The sequence below is a fragment of the Ostrinia nubilalis genome, chromosome 26, assembly GCF_963855985.1.
Source record: "Ostrinia nubilalis chromosome 26, ilOstNubi1.1, whole genome shotgun sequence".
NCBI lineage: Eukaryota > Metazoa > Arthropoda > Insecta > Lepidoptera > Crambidae > Ostrinia > Ostrinia nubilalis.
This window is the reverse complement of record NC_087113.1, coordinates 954,533-968,965: the sequence shown is the minus strand read 5'-3', so window position 1 is coordinate 968,965 and position 14,433 is coordinate 954,533. Positions and strand designations below refer to the sequence as shown.

Sequence of the window (14,433 nt, the reverse complement as noted above, 5' to 3'; positions counted from 1 at the left end):
TTTTTGTCCGAGTAGGGCGTTCCCCCCCGCTAAAAACTAAACTGTTGGCTTGATAAATCTGGAAAAATTCAAGATTATAGTGCTTTTTATGAACTTTCAAGGAAAACTATAGCGGTTAATATAGATCAGTTAGTTCAAGAGTAATAGTCGTTTTACTCATCCCAACTAATATTATAAATGCGAAAGTAACTCTGTCTGTCTGTCTGTCTGTCTGTTACGCTTTCCCGCTTAAACCTCGCAACCGATTTTGATGAAATTTGGCATAGAGATAGTTTGAGTCCCGGGAAAGAACATAGGATAGTTTTTATCCCGGTTTTTGAAACAGGGACGCGCACGATAAAGTTTTTCTGTGACAGACAAAATTCCACGCGGGCGAAGCCGCGGGCGGAAAGCTAGTGTATTATAAAATTTCATACCTAATAATAATTCCTTAGAAGAAAATATTAAAAGTGACTTTAGATGAAGTAATTGCTTACTTCTGAAATATATTGTGATAACGACGGACAACTAAGGAACCCTACACTGCGCGTGGCACGACACGCACTTGGCCAATTTTTTTCTTAAGATTTAACCCAGTTTTCTGGCAAACTATTTCTCTATTTCTTGTGGAAAAAAATACGTGATATTTCCCGAGACCCCCCCTCTCCCCCACGTGAGATTTGGTGAGGTTTTTGTTGACCCCCTCCCCCCCCTAAAAGCCTCACGTAATTTATGGACGCCCCCTAAGTATAGAAGTATAGATTTGTGTCCATGTAAAAAAGATTTCAAGTACCTTGTATAAGTAAGACTTAAGTTTAGTAGAACACATTGTTCAAAGTGTTATTTAATTATTTTCCTTCACCTCCAAGTTTCGAAGTATCAGAAACAGTATAACAAAGTTTCCATCGGAAAATATAAAATCTGTGACGTTTCATTTGTGAGCATTATTGAATTTGACTTATTGGGCCGGACACACCTTGCGACGACCGGACGGGGAGAGCTGTGGAGTCGTCTGTTTACGAAAAATGTGAATCAGGGAACTTATACGTCCCAAATACATTTATCTTGCCCTCTAAAGTGGTGGTTTTGAGACAACATGTTGGCTGAAACATTCAGAATTTATTCGCGATTGAAGAAAAATGTGAAAAAAAATACGATCTTATTTACTTATTAGATTTTTTGAAAATGTGTTTCTTAATTTTTAGATCGTTAGCAGTACACCAACTATTGAATTCATGTAATAATTACGTTACATCCTCTTTGATTGAAGATACCGGGTAAAGCTCGCTTGCACCTTTGATCTGATGATCACTTTCCATCAAGTAAGAATCCAGGTCAAGACCTTCCCCGTTATGGTTGAAAAACCATCTAGCGTACCTATTTATAGAAGCGACAATAGACCAATGGTTTTGATGTCGAACTCGATTTGAGGAACGTGGGTTCGAACCCCGCCGCTGGACTATTGTGGTGAACGCACTCGTAACACAAACATATTTAGCTTACCACGAGGGGTTATTAACAATTGTGACTGAGTTTCTTGCGCTGCTTCTAAACACTAGCCCATTTATTGTCCCGAAGCAGTGGTAGGGTTAATACGTACGTGTAAAAGTGCTTTTTAAAAGGCTACTTGCAAAAATAGAGTATCATGAGTTTCAAAACACGCTTGCCAAATGTTGGTCTCAAACCGCTGGTAGGGTAAAAGATTATGGGACGTGTAGAGGCTGCTTAAGAGCAAAATATTTGACGATTTATAAGTACTATTTAAATAAAGAAATGTTGACTTTGACTCGCGACTCTACGCCCTCTATGTTCCATTAAGTGCGGACGGCGGACGGCAGGTGGCGCCTCGGAGAAATTCAGCGGCAGTCCGTCGGAAATACGTAGCATCGTCTATAGCTAGAGTCTGTAGAGCTGATATGGAAGATGCATTCTCAGGGAGTTTATACAAATACCTATAGAATAATCTCAATCCAAGATAGTATCTTATCGCCCGTATTCACAAACTCCAAGTCTCACAGTGCGTATGGACGCACAGGGTGACACACGAATCACAGAGCTCTATTCAACGCTGTGCATTCGATTTGCTGCTTCACTTAAGCAAGTATCGTTTGTGAATATCAGGGCGTACTGAATGATCTGTTTTGTCTAATTTTCTGGTTAGCTGGAAGAGAATGCCACATAGGGTTTCTGATTTCTCGACCTATTTTTTTTCTCGAGTTTCGAGAATTCTCGAGGCCAAAGTCTCGAGTTTTCTCGGGTCTCGAGTCTTTTAATGAAAACTGCTGAAATCGGTTGAAATTTAATAAAAACACGGGTTTTTTAATTTAATATACCTACTTTTATGCACAACAATCAATATTAGAATTTAGTACCACTTATTTTGGTAAGGAAATAAACAAAAAATAAAATCTTCTTTTATAATTAATATTTACTAATAATCATAACAAAAGTCATAAAGTCACGTGTACTTTAAGGATAAATAACAATAAAAATCTGGTGCTGCAATGAATCACTTGTTTTCTAAAGAACACAAATCCAAATAGCAAAATTACGATAAGTAAATAAATAAATTTTCAATTTTTTTTAGACTTTTGTGTATACTACGCTTCCATGCAATCTATACATGTCGTGGCAGCTTTTTATTAAGGCTATACTATAAACACGTATTGTTTTCAATGTTTTTTCCAGTTAATTGTGTATGTCTTGTTAGCTGTCAAATAAATAAATAAATAGTTTTTTTTTATGAACAAAAAACACTTTTAAATAAATTTCAAAATTTCTTACAAATAACTTTACGAGGAAGCACGAGTACCTAACCTAACATCTGTTAGGTAAGGTAACTGTCTAGTTAACAAAATTTTCAGTCTTTAAATCAGTCAGATTAAACATGCATAATAAATAATATAGCATACTCGTTGGTGAACATTATTACTTAGTTTCGATTGAGATCATTACTTGCAAATCAAATCAGTTAAACAAGGAAAGAATAGGCCAGTCTAAAAGCAACGTTGACCTATTAAATAATAAAAAACTTACTTTTGTGTAAGAAAATAGGCTTTCAAGAATATTAAAGCTTCAAAATCGAAACTCGAGAATTCTCGAGCTCCGGTAATTTTTTTCTCGTCTCGAATGAAGCCAAATTTCTCGAGTTTTCTCGAGTTCGAGAAAGCTCGAGCAGAAACCCTAATGCCACATGGCATTAAGCTCGCCTGTTGTACCACTGTTTTTTATGTGTGCAATAAAGATTTTAAATAAATATCGAGCCACCTCTGAATTTTTGGTTAGAGTAAGATTTTGTGACGTGTATTAATTAATATTATTCATATAATGATACGATCACGGTCTTATTAAAGAATTTTAAATATAAAATCACTTATAAGCAGAATTGAAACCAACAGCGATACATTGAAAATATTAGTTATATAAGATTTAAACTGATAGTATTGCCAATGACAGGTTTCCCTCTTTATAAAAGTACGTTGTTGTTGTGCTTTCATTAAAATTACTTTATTACATTGTATAATCATATTTACCACGAAAACAGACTAAAAGCTGTATAAGAGTGTTATAAAACACTTCTAAAACACGTCCAAAGTACCCAAAAGCAATCAAATTTGAGGGCCGCTTCAAACAGATCCGCAAAAAACCTTTACAGTCGTCAAAAGCAGTCGAAAAAGTAAAAAATAATTGTCCTAACAAATTAAAACCTAACTTTTGGAATCCAAAAAACGTTCCGCCCAACGAATCAAAAGGCTTTAAAGCCTTGAACAATTCTATTACATTCCACAATTAATTCGGGGTTCCTCGGTCAAATATTTGAAAACCGCTTAATCGAGTTTGCGTTGCCTTAAATCGGTTAGTTTGTTAATTTTCGAGTTACGCCGTTTTTCAGTTAGTTTCTAGTGTTGACTTTATGTAACTTCTATTATAATACTAGCTTTTGCCCGCGGCTTCACTCGCGTGAAATTTAGTTTGTCACAGATCGTCATAACAATAATACTGTAAAATTTCATCAAAATCCGTTTAGTAGTTTTTGCGTGAAAGAGTAACAAACATGTTAACATCCATCCAGACAAACTTTCGCATTTTTAATATTAGTAGGATTCCATTGAGTTTCTTTTGGAAATACTATTAAAATAGTGTTTTTATGATGACTAGTATGACACGCATTATCCATAATAAAAAAAAAGTATTATGATAATTGGAAGAATTTATCTTTAAAGTGAACAAGTATTTGCCCGCAGCTTAGCTTGCATGGTTCGCAAAATCGTTATAAAATAACCTATAACGTTATTCTAGGCTACATCAAAACTCGTTAAGTAATTTTTGGGTTGGGAGAGGGCTATGCTTGGTGTTTCTTTGCGAGATCGAATCAGAAATGAGGAAATCCGTAAACGAACTAAAGTCGCTGACATAGCCCGACGGATTAGCAAGCTGAAGTGGCAATGGACAGGGCACATAGTACGCAGAACTGACGGCCGATGGGGCAGCAAGGTTCTGAAATGGAGGCCGCGTACCGGAAGGCGCAGCGTGGGACGTCCACCTACAAGGTGGACCGACGACATCGTAAAGGTAGCAGGGAAACGCTGGACGCAGGCCGCTACCAATCGATCAACGTGGAAAGCATTAGGGGAGGCCTATGTTCAGCAGTGGACGTCCTATGGCTGACATGATGAATTTTTGGGTGACAAAGTAACAAACATCCATCCATCAAAATTAAAGTCAATATTTCTTTATTTGTGTAGAGTAATAAAATAAATAGTACTAACAAATCGTCAAATATTTTGCTCTTAAAGAGCCTCTACATGTCGCATAATCTTTTAACCCTAACAGCCATCCCCATGAACCTTCACATTTATAATATTAGTAGGGTAAGTAGGATAAGAAAAAGAGCCTTTTTATCGGTGTTATTATTTTTCATATACCACTTTTATAACACCACTGTGTAGCTTATATAAACCTTATCAGCTCTTACGAGGCGCGGCTCCTCCATCCGTCTTCATTAAACACTGTGGAGTTAACTAAATCACGTAGACCATCCTCGTCTTGAAATAACGAAGTGGGAGCGAGAATAGTGAGCGCTTTTAGAGGGTTCGATGCGACTCTTATATGACTATAGGATCTTTTATTCTTTTATTTGATTATAGGACTTATTAGTAACTGATTTTTGTTTGTGACTTTACAAGAGTGGATTTCGGTGTGTTACAGAATAATAATAAAAATATTTATAACCAAAATTACAATATCTTACCCAATGTTTTTCCCGGGGTCTAAAATATCTCTATACCAGATTTCATCAAAACCTGTTCAGTAGTTTTTGCCGAAAGAGTTACACAATCATCCTTACAAGTGTTCACGTTTAATTTTATAAGTAGTTATAGTAGAACAAACTCACTTAACTCTAAAGGAATTTCCGCGGTCGTTTTATACTTTTTAGTAACTCGTAGGTTACTAACTTGTTACATATTCCTACTCATTTATACCCTTATGGCTACGTTTCCACCAGAGATATGCGAGGATAAGTATGTTTTTATAAAGAACCAATAGAAACGCAGCCTTACCTTGTTAATATTGCTATTTTAATGCTTTCCGATTCTTAATCGTATGGTATAAAGTTCCCCAGTGACGAAATTTCCGTTGTGACGTAGATTCCGTCCCGGTTATACGAGCAACGTGGAACGCGTTTTTATTACCGGATCAAATTTTGAAGTCAGCATAATAAAGGTCCGAGTATTTTATATATGGAGACTAAAAGAAGAGAGTTTTGTTAGTTTACTCTCTGAATGGTTATCTTGGGATCTTCTGCACTGCACATGTTTTAAAAATTCTGTTTAGACTAGATGGTTAAACGGGACTATTCCCACCTCTCGTTCCCACCACTGCAACTCCTGTGTAGCCAGGATCTACCTACAGCTTGACCTCCACAAAAACCCAACCAATGAAGGTCAAGTTTGTCCCGGGGGAAAGTTAAACTGTCATTGGACCCGCAACGAAATTAATCAGAAGAACATAGGAGGAGTTCGAAATTAAGGTTCGACTTCCCTCCATTGCAAAGCGGATGACAGGTGACAAACAAAGGTTTAAAACCTTTAAGAAAAAGATTATGCACCACGGACAATAAATTAAATTAAGGGGGCCTATCTTATTTACTAGATGGTTAGTCGACTTCCAATTAAGCCACTTCTCTTCGGCTACGTTCTTTTAAATGCTTTACGTGAAGTTTAACTTCAGCGTAATTTTTTCGATCGATATCTGACGTATGTAGATCAACGCGGAAAGGGATCGTAATAATCAAATCGAGGTGGTCAGTATTGTTTGTATGAAACTCCATAATGCAACGCACACTTTTCCGCAACGTAACGTAAACGCCTCGCTTCGCGGTTGTCGGCGCGCAAAAGGCGATGACAGCTCGCCAAAGTCTACCTTTATAGGTAATATTTTTGGATTTTGAGGACTATTTTAAGTTCTCCTAGACCGTAAAAAATCATCATCAGCCTTTGGCAGACCATTGCTAGGTGACCAGCTGCTGCTAGCTTCTTTAGAGTCCAAAAAGAACATAAAAGGAGCGGAATTACGTAGTATAGAAAGGTCTCCCACTAGATGGGTGATGACACGATCTGATGATGGTCGCAGTACATGGATACGAGCAGCATATGACCATAACCAGCCATTGTGGAAATCCTTGGGAGGATTTTGTCCAGTAGTGAACGTCCTTTGTCTAAAACGGATTGAAACTTGTAAAAAGCTAGCTGGACTATAGTCTGGTCCGGGAGCACGTACAATTTTGTCCAATGACCCCAAGCTAACCATCCTTATCACTCGCGCGTAATTATGTTGCTGTCGCGCTCGCACACACACTGCGGGCGCCCGTCCCACGGTCGCGACAGCAATATAATTACGCGCGAGCGATAAGGATGGTTAGCTTGGGGTCATTGGACAAAATTCTACGTGCTCACGGACCAGGCTTTAGTGTAAAATAGATTAGGTATACTCACATTGATGTTGTACTGCTGTCTGTCCATCTTGTCGGTCCCGTTGAACCACTGAATCTCCGCTGCAGGCCTGGCTCCGGAGGCGGTGCACACCAGCGTCAGAAGGGTCCCTTGGGTGGCGTGCTCACCGACGCCTTTGATGAACGTCTTGTTGGGGGGCACTGGAAGGGAGAACAGATTGTTATTGTGAGCTGGTGGGGGTTTGAGTCCTGTGGGAGACAAATGGTAGTACGGTGTGAATGAGCCCTCAAGATGATGAGGTGAGGTATGAGCTGGTGGAGTTTTGACGCCCGTATTCACCAACATTACTATGAGGTCTCACAGTACGCGTGGACGCACAGGGTGACACATGAACCAATCACAGAGCTATAATCAACGCTGTGCATTCAATTTGCTGCTTCACTTATGCAAGCATCGTTTGGGAATACGGGCGCGAGTCCTGTGGGAGACAAATGGTACTGTAAGAGAGAGCCTTCAAGTTGCGTATCCGACCGGGTCCATTGTAAAACATAATTGTAAAATTGTTATAAATATTGGAATATTGAGTTTGTAGGGAGCGAAAGAAAGGGATGGAAGGCAAGAGGGAAAGAGAGAAAGCTCTAGCTTTCAGGCGACCATAACTCTGCTGGTCTTTAATAAATACATTGGTCGCCTGTTATTTAATAAATAAAGAGTTATCATCAGTGAATGCTAGCTATTATTGATAAAGTTAAAGTTTTAGTTCAGTAGTCCACAAAATGTACAACTATGTTTTTTAATATAATATTATTATGTTCGTATTTGTTACTAAGCCGATTTTGTTGGAGTTACATTAAACCATGAAAACGTTCAAAGGGCATTTTAGTATGTTTCGTAGCAAAATACTGAATCTTTTCCAAATAATCTCAATAAAGCACTATTTTCCTAAGAATTAAGTCCTAATTCTTCAGCTTACACATCCCATCAAGCATCAACAACATTGTGCCTACATAATTGACTCTACCAACCGTCGGGAATCGATCCTGCGACCCCTTATTACCAATAACAGACACCGGTCATCAGGCGGCTAATAATATAACAGATCCGGTCTATTTGGCCCAGACGTAGGGTTAAGGGGGAGGGGGGGCGTGTCGATCTGACCCCTGCCGATTGGCCTCTAAGGGATAAGGGTTGGTGTTACAGGTTAAGTGTTGGTTTAGACTTCTTTCAATGAGTCTAGATTTTTAATATCACTATTTATTTATTAGATACTAATAACCTATTACGAAACGCAAATCTGTCAAAAATAGACTATACAAATTGGGGACCTACGCCAGGTCTAGGCTAGGGCTAGGCCACTTATGCCAAGGAGCCTGACGCAGTCTCCACATACTACCTTCATCTCTGTACAAGTTGCTATAGAGTTAAGATTTTTTTCTGATAAACTAAAAGCGCTTAACGCCAAAGACAAAGGCTCGACAAGACAAGTAAAGTTTTTGACAATTGACTATAAAGTTTTATTGTGAAGCTATGTGGTCTAGTGGTAAGACTACATGACTATAAGACCCCTGTGCCAGTAGGTATGCACATTGTGTATGACCTACCACCATAATTATTACCTAAGCCTGTCCCCATAATAACAGCTTATTTTGTTTGTTTGTTTCAGTTGTTAGAGGCAAGATAACCTCTAAAGTTCCTCTGTGGTTGCGAATTCCGGGTGAAGCTCGCTTCCCCTTCCGCCAGATCGTCTCTTTCCCTCAAATGATTTTTTTATGCTAGACAAGGCAGGTATTTGACCGCAATCGCACCTGGTGTTATGTGAGATGCAGTCTAATGCATGATGCAGGCCAAGAGCTTATCTTATGAATAAAAAAGTCCGATTTAACAGTCTACCCGCGACACAGATGCCACAGTAATTATTACGGAAATAAACTCACTTTTATTCGACAAGTGCCGATAGCTTCTGTATTTTATTTGGATGCGAATATCTGTATTGAATACAATGAATATGGAATAAGTATACAAAACGTGTTCAATGTAGTAACTGTAGGTATAATTCTATAACTTGCGTCACTATCAAATACTCAAAACACTTAAATCTTCTAACAACGATATTACACTCATTTACAAAACGTATAAATATAAAATTCCTAGTATGAGAATCATCTTCTTCTAAAGTCAATATTCATCTTCTATAATTTTCTAGGGCTTAAAAGGTAACCTATTTTGAAAGTCCCTTATTCTAAACCTCTCTTTGTAAACCTACTTCTAGGTACCTACACATTATATTCTAACTACAGCCAGGCTCTGTTTACTTTGGGCCTTGTTAACTGAATCAATATAAAAGTATTAATATTACATTAGATAATAAGACCTACTACAAAAAGTATAAAGTACCCTGACAGGCATACGATCTCTCAAAGCTTTTAGATTTCTTTGTAATTTAATTAAATCAAACAAAACGAATTAACTTCAAAGTACGCAATGCAAACAATGTGAAGGCCTTTGAATCTTTCAATAATAATTGACTTTGACTTTGAACTTATTTTTGGGAATACTTTGTAATTAAACACAAAGAACGCAATTCGTGGAATGGGAAAGTTTTAATGTCAACGTAACGATTTCGCGTTAAATTTAAATTTAACACAAAGACAGTGTTGCCATTGTAATATACTTTATTCATTACTAACTATTGGCGAAGAAAATGAATAAAACAATTCGATTAAAATAAATCTAAAACTAAAAGACAGAACATTTTTACAAACTGTACAGTAATTATTTAATTAAAACTAAAAAAAGTTTTTAGTTTTAGAGTTTTAAATATTTAATGTAGGTACTTTTAGTAACAATCATCATCATCAAGGACGTCCACTGGTGAACCTAGAACGAACGCGCCTTCCTTTATGAAATCGTCGGTCCATCTTGTGGGTGCAACAATAGTCATTGAAATTTTCTCATTGCTACTAATTTTGAGACTTGTGATTAGCTTGTTTTAGTTGTGTACAAAAAAGATTATCTTTTTATCGTATAAAAGATGGCATGACAACTCTAGTTCTACCTTCTTTAAAAATGGTTTAACACAGTCCACGTGTAAGGGTCTGCCTTGTAGCACCCCAGCGCTCAATACTGCAAGGTGGCTACATCGTACCACACAATTACTAGTGATGTCACTCGATTTGTCGATAAAATTGTTGAAAAATGAAAAGATTGACTTTTCATGGATAGCCTAGCGAAAAACTTTTATGGCTGCACATAATAATATCCAATAGCTCCTTTAAAATTAAATTTCAATTTATTAGTAAAGTACCAACTGCAATATTACAACGGAGGGAAGTCGAACCTTAACTTCGAACTCCTCCTATGTTCTTCTGATTAATTTCGTTGCGGTTCCAATGACAGTTTAACTTTCCCCCGGGACAAAATTGACCTTCACTGGTTGGGTTATTGGCGGTCAAGCTGTAGATCCTGGCTACACAGGAGTTGCAGCGGTGGGTAAGAGAGGTGGGAATAGTCCCGTTACTGCAATATTACAATCTTGAGATAACTGTACATGAGATTTGATTGTAATATTCGTTAAATACACAGTGTATTGAGAATGGAAATATCTTCTAGAAAAATACTTTATTCTCACAAAATACCCTCTTGCACATTGTGGAATATTTAAGCATCAAGTTGTGTACTGTCACATACAGAAAATTTTGCATACTTTTTTCACAATTCGTGTCGAGTGCATCCCACCGTCAATGCGCTGAAGCATGCTCTCACGTACACTACGTGAAACGGTCTAGAGCGTGTAAAGAAACATTCTTGTTGTATACTCTTACTCGTAGTTTGTGCGATATAAATGCGAGAAAACTACGTAAACATTACTCGTATTTATTTTGTGCGGGAGGCAGACATCACTAGAAATAAGTGAAAGAGCTTAAAACTTCTTAAATAAATCTTTTAAAATGTATGGGAATATCAGTTATCGGTAAGGTATTATTAGCGATTATAAGGCATTATTAGTACTTCGGGACTATTCCCAACTCTCGTTCCCACCGCTGCAACTCCTGTGTAGCCAGGATCTACAGCTTGACCGCCATAAAAACCCAACCAATGAAGGTCAAGTTTGTCCCGGGGGAAAGTTAAACTGTCATTAGACCCGCAACGAAATTAATTAGAAGGACTACTTTAGGAGGAGTTCGAAGTTCAGGTTCGACTTCCCTCCATTTCAAAGCGGATGACAGGTGACAAACAGAGGTTATTATTAGTACTGTAACTGCAGAAATAAATATTATCACTACCCCAAGTATCGTTTGCCACAATACTAGAGAAAAACACTAACATTGTTTTGATATCTCAAAAAATAATTTAATAAAACGTTTTTGTGCTCTCTTGTAAAATTGATTTTTTGCAGATAGCAGTATTTGGTTCTTAACCGTCGATATCAAGCTTTCTAAGCTACAAGGGAGTTGCAGCGCCATAACTACAAATATGAACAGTCCCATCACTACCAACTGACGGTCTATCAATCGATAGATCTATCGATAGTGTCGGTTAGTGAGGGGGGGCCCTCACTAACCGACACTATCTCCCCACTTATTAGCTATACGGTCTGCCAATTTATCGGGTGGGCTCTCAAAATTGCTACGAAGTACGCTCTGAACTTGCTTAAGTGATAGCCTAATGTGCCCTGTATGTAAAATATGAGGGTATATTTTCCCGAAGACACAGGGCCGGGTTGGGCGGTATTGGGGCCCTTTAGTGGTGATTATTTTGGGGTTTTATTCGTGGGACCACTGACCTTGTTTGGTGGGGAAATTCATTCGTAGAATGAACGTCTAAAATTGTGAGCTAAGTAAATAAAGCAAAGGTGACCGAGTTTATTGCGCTGCTTCTTCTCAGCCCGCCCGTTTATTGTCCCGAAGCAGTGGTAGAGTTATTCCCGTTTTCACCATCAATCTCTAATTTTTAAGGTGACCCCTATGGTAACACATCATAACAAGAATTTTGTTTTCATAGGGGTCACTTAAAAATTAGGGATTGACGGTGAAAACGGGCATTAATGTAATACCTACAGGCACGTGCAAAACCGCTTTTTAAAAGCCTATTTGCATAAAATGAATGACTGCACAATTTGTATATGACCTTAATGATAAATTATTATAAAATTTCTTTTTAGACAATCAACTTCATTGAGAACAAAAAACACTTTGTCCCACCTGTCGGCCGTTTGGTGTAGTGGTTCGAAACGGACTACTATTCCGGAGGTAGCGGGTTCGATTCCCGCACAGTACAAACATTTGTGTGCATGAACATATTTGTTTGTATTGGACTGTTTTCTATGTACAATAAGTATGTATTTACAAAAAAAAAGTATTTAAGTATGTTTATATCCGTTGTCTAGTACCCATAGTACAAGCTTTGCTTAGTTTGGGACTAGAAGCGCAGTGTAAAATGTCCAAGGATATTTATATTTATTTATATTTTATTTACCTAGTTTTGAAATCTAGAGCCTTTTTTATAAATTTTCTGTCCGAAAAAGGCTCAATCGAACATAAATTAAGTGGAAGTAAACTAAGAAAGTAAGTAGACTGAAATATCAGGTATCTTGAACCAAATTGGAGTCAGGATTTTTCCTATCTTGGATAATCAAATGCTCTCTAAAACACCGTTAAACATCCTTTTGTATAAAAATTCTTATCGTAATAATACCATAAACCCTAAATCCCTCTCTGTAGAGGATCCAATAACATGTTCTTTATTACACAATTAATATCCGAACTTCGTTGGGCCGTATTTTGAATACGGCCCGTAGTTACGGCGTGTATCGGAATATTAATACGGCCATTGAGTCGTGGCACTAAATTGATTTTGTTTCGGACATTGTTGTGTTTAGTTTTACTAAGTTTTGGGCAGACATTATAAATGTATGAATACATAATGTGTTTGTTTGTTTGTAAACTAATAATCTCGAAATTAATATTGATGGCTTACACTGTCTAGGCCAGAAGTCGTGGATTCGATGTCTAAACTTAGTTCTTTGTACTTTTGGTTATAATAATTCATTTGGTAGCTGGTAGGGCAAAAAAATAATGAGACATGTACGTAAGGCTCCTTAAGAGCATTTGACGATTTGTAAGTACTAATTTAATTAGTCTACACAAATAAAGATAATATTGATTTGATTTGATTTTTATGTAGATAGAAATAGTTTATTGACACAAAAAAATAAAAATAAACGATACACACATTATAGCACATCTGTTTTTAGTGACTTATTTATTTATTTAGGCATACCAACATCATTACATACAAAGTAATTTTTTACCTAGTAGGGGCAAACTTATAGGCTTGAAGTCTCTATAAATTAAAGTTTAATATTAATTTAACTGCTAGTCAACCGTTAGTATTTGTCCGTAAATACTACAATGACACTTTTCATTCATCATCCTCATCATTTCAGCCACAGGACGTCCACTGCTGAACATAGGCCTCCCCCAATGACTTCCACATCGCCCGGTTGGTAGCGGCCTGCATCCAGCGCCTTCAACCTTTATCAGATCGTCGGTCCATCTTGGTTATACCACCATTTTTCATTAAAGAATTTACTACTAAAGAGTAGGTACTTATAATATTACGTAACATTTGTAGTACAGTACAATCTCGGCTTAGTTTGGGACTAGATATTTATGATTTCATTAGCACGAACATTCTATTCCAACTGGAAACTATAGTACAGTTAGAGCATAGTAAATAACACCTACATTTCTGTCGCAAAATCATGCTTAATACAACTATATGTGTATGTACTATTTAACCGAGTCAGTAAGTCAATGTGACTTACTTAAGATGCAAGACTATAGGTATAAGATGAAATTAATAATGTGTGTAGACAGATAACTACATATTATAGTAACATACTCTTAGACTAGGCGCAGACCACCGATTTTTAGTTGGCCGATAGTTGGGCCCGATTTTAATTTGTATGAAGAATCGGCCAAATCGAATCGGTGTACTCGTAATGTGCGCACTTCCATACATGCCCATACTGATCAACTGCCCGACTAAACTATCGGCCGACAAATAATCGGTGGTCTGCGCCTAGGCTTAATCTAACTGAAATATGTTTCCAAGTGACAACAACAGACTACATATTTTGTTAAATAAAAGTAGAGCCTCTGTCTCTTTCACGTACTCTAAGAACGACAGAGAAAGAAATATTAGATTAGTATTAATAACCATTGTCGAATTACCTAGCTAGACTTCAGACATAGCTAAATTTTAGTCAGGTAGGTCTGGGCTTGCTAAATACGCACTCGATACGCTCCTGTGTAGACGATAGTGTGGTTAATCACCAAAGTAACAGCCTGGACTAGTGATGGGACAGTAAATTATGGGTATCGATGGTTTTTGACTAGTTTCTGACGGTGATTTCGCTAACAAGGGTAAAAAAAAATAGAAAGTTTTTGTTATGGATTGTGTGATAAAAAAGGTACTTTTTTGGTTAAGAAAACCACAA

The 14,433-nt window shown here is 37.4% G+C and overlaps 1 protein-coding gene across 4 annotated transcripts in view; it reads right to left on the bottom strand.

Annotated features, from left to right (window-relative positions):
- Positions 1 to 14,433, bottom strand: part of LOC135084408 (hemicentin-1) — a 609,550-nt gene that overhangs the window by 42,809 nt on the left and 552,308 nt on the right. For all 4 annotated transcript variants that reach the window (XM_063979183.1, XM_063979184.1, XM_063979186.1 and 1 more), the window contains exon 7: positions 6,975 to 7,132. In XM_063979183.1, coding sequence (XP_063835253.1) covers positions 6,975 to 7,132 — 158 coding nt within the window. The remainder of the gene's footprint in view (positions 1 to 6,974; positions 7,133 to 14,433) is intronic.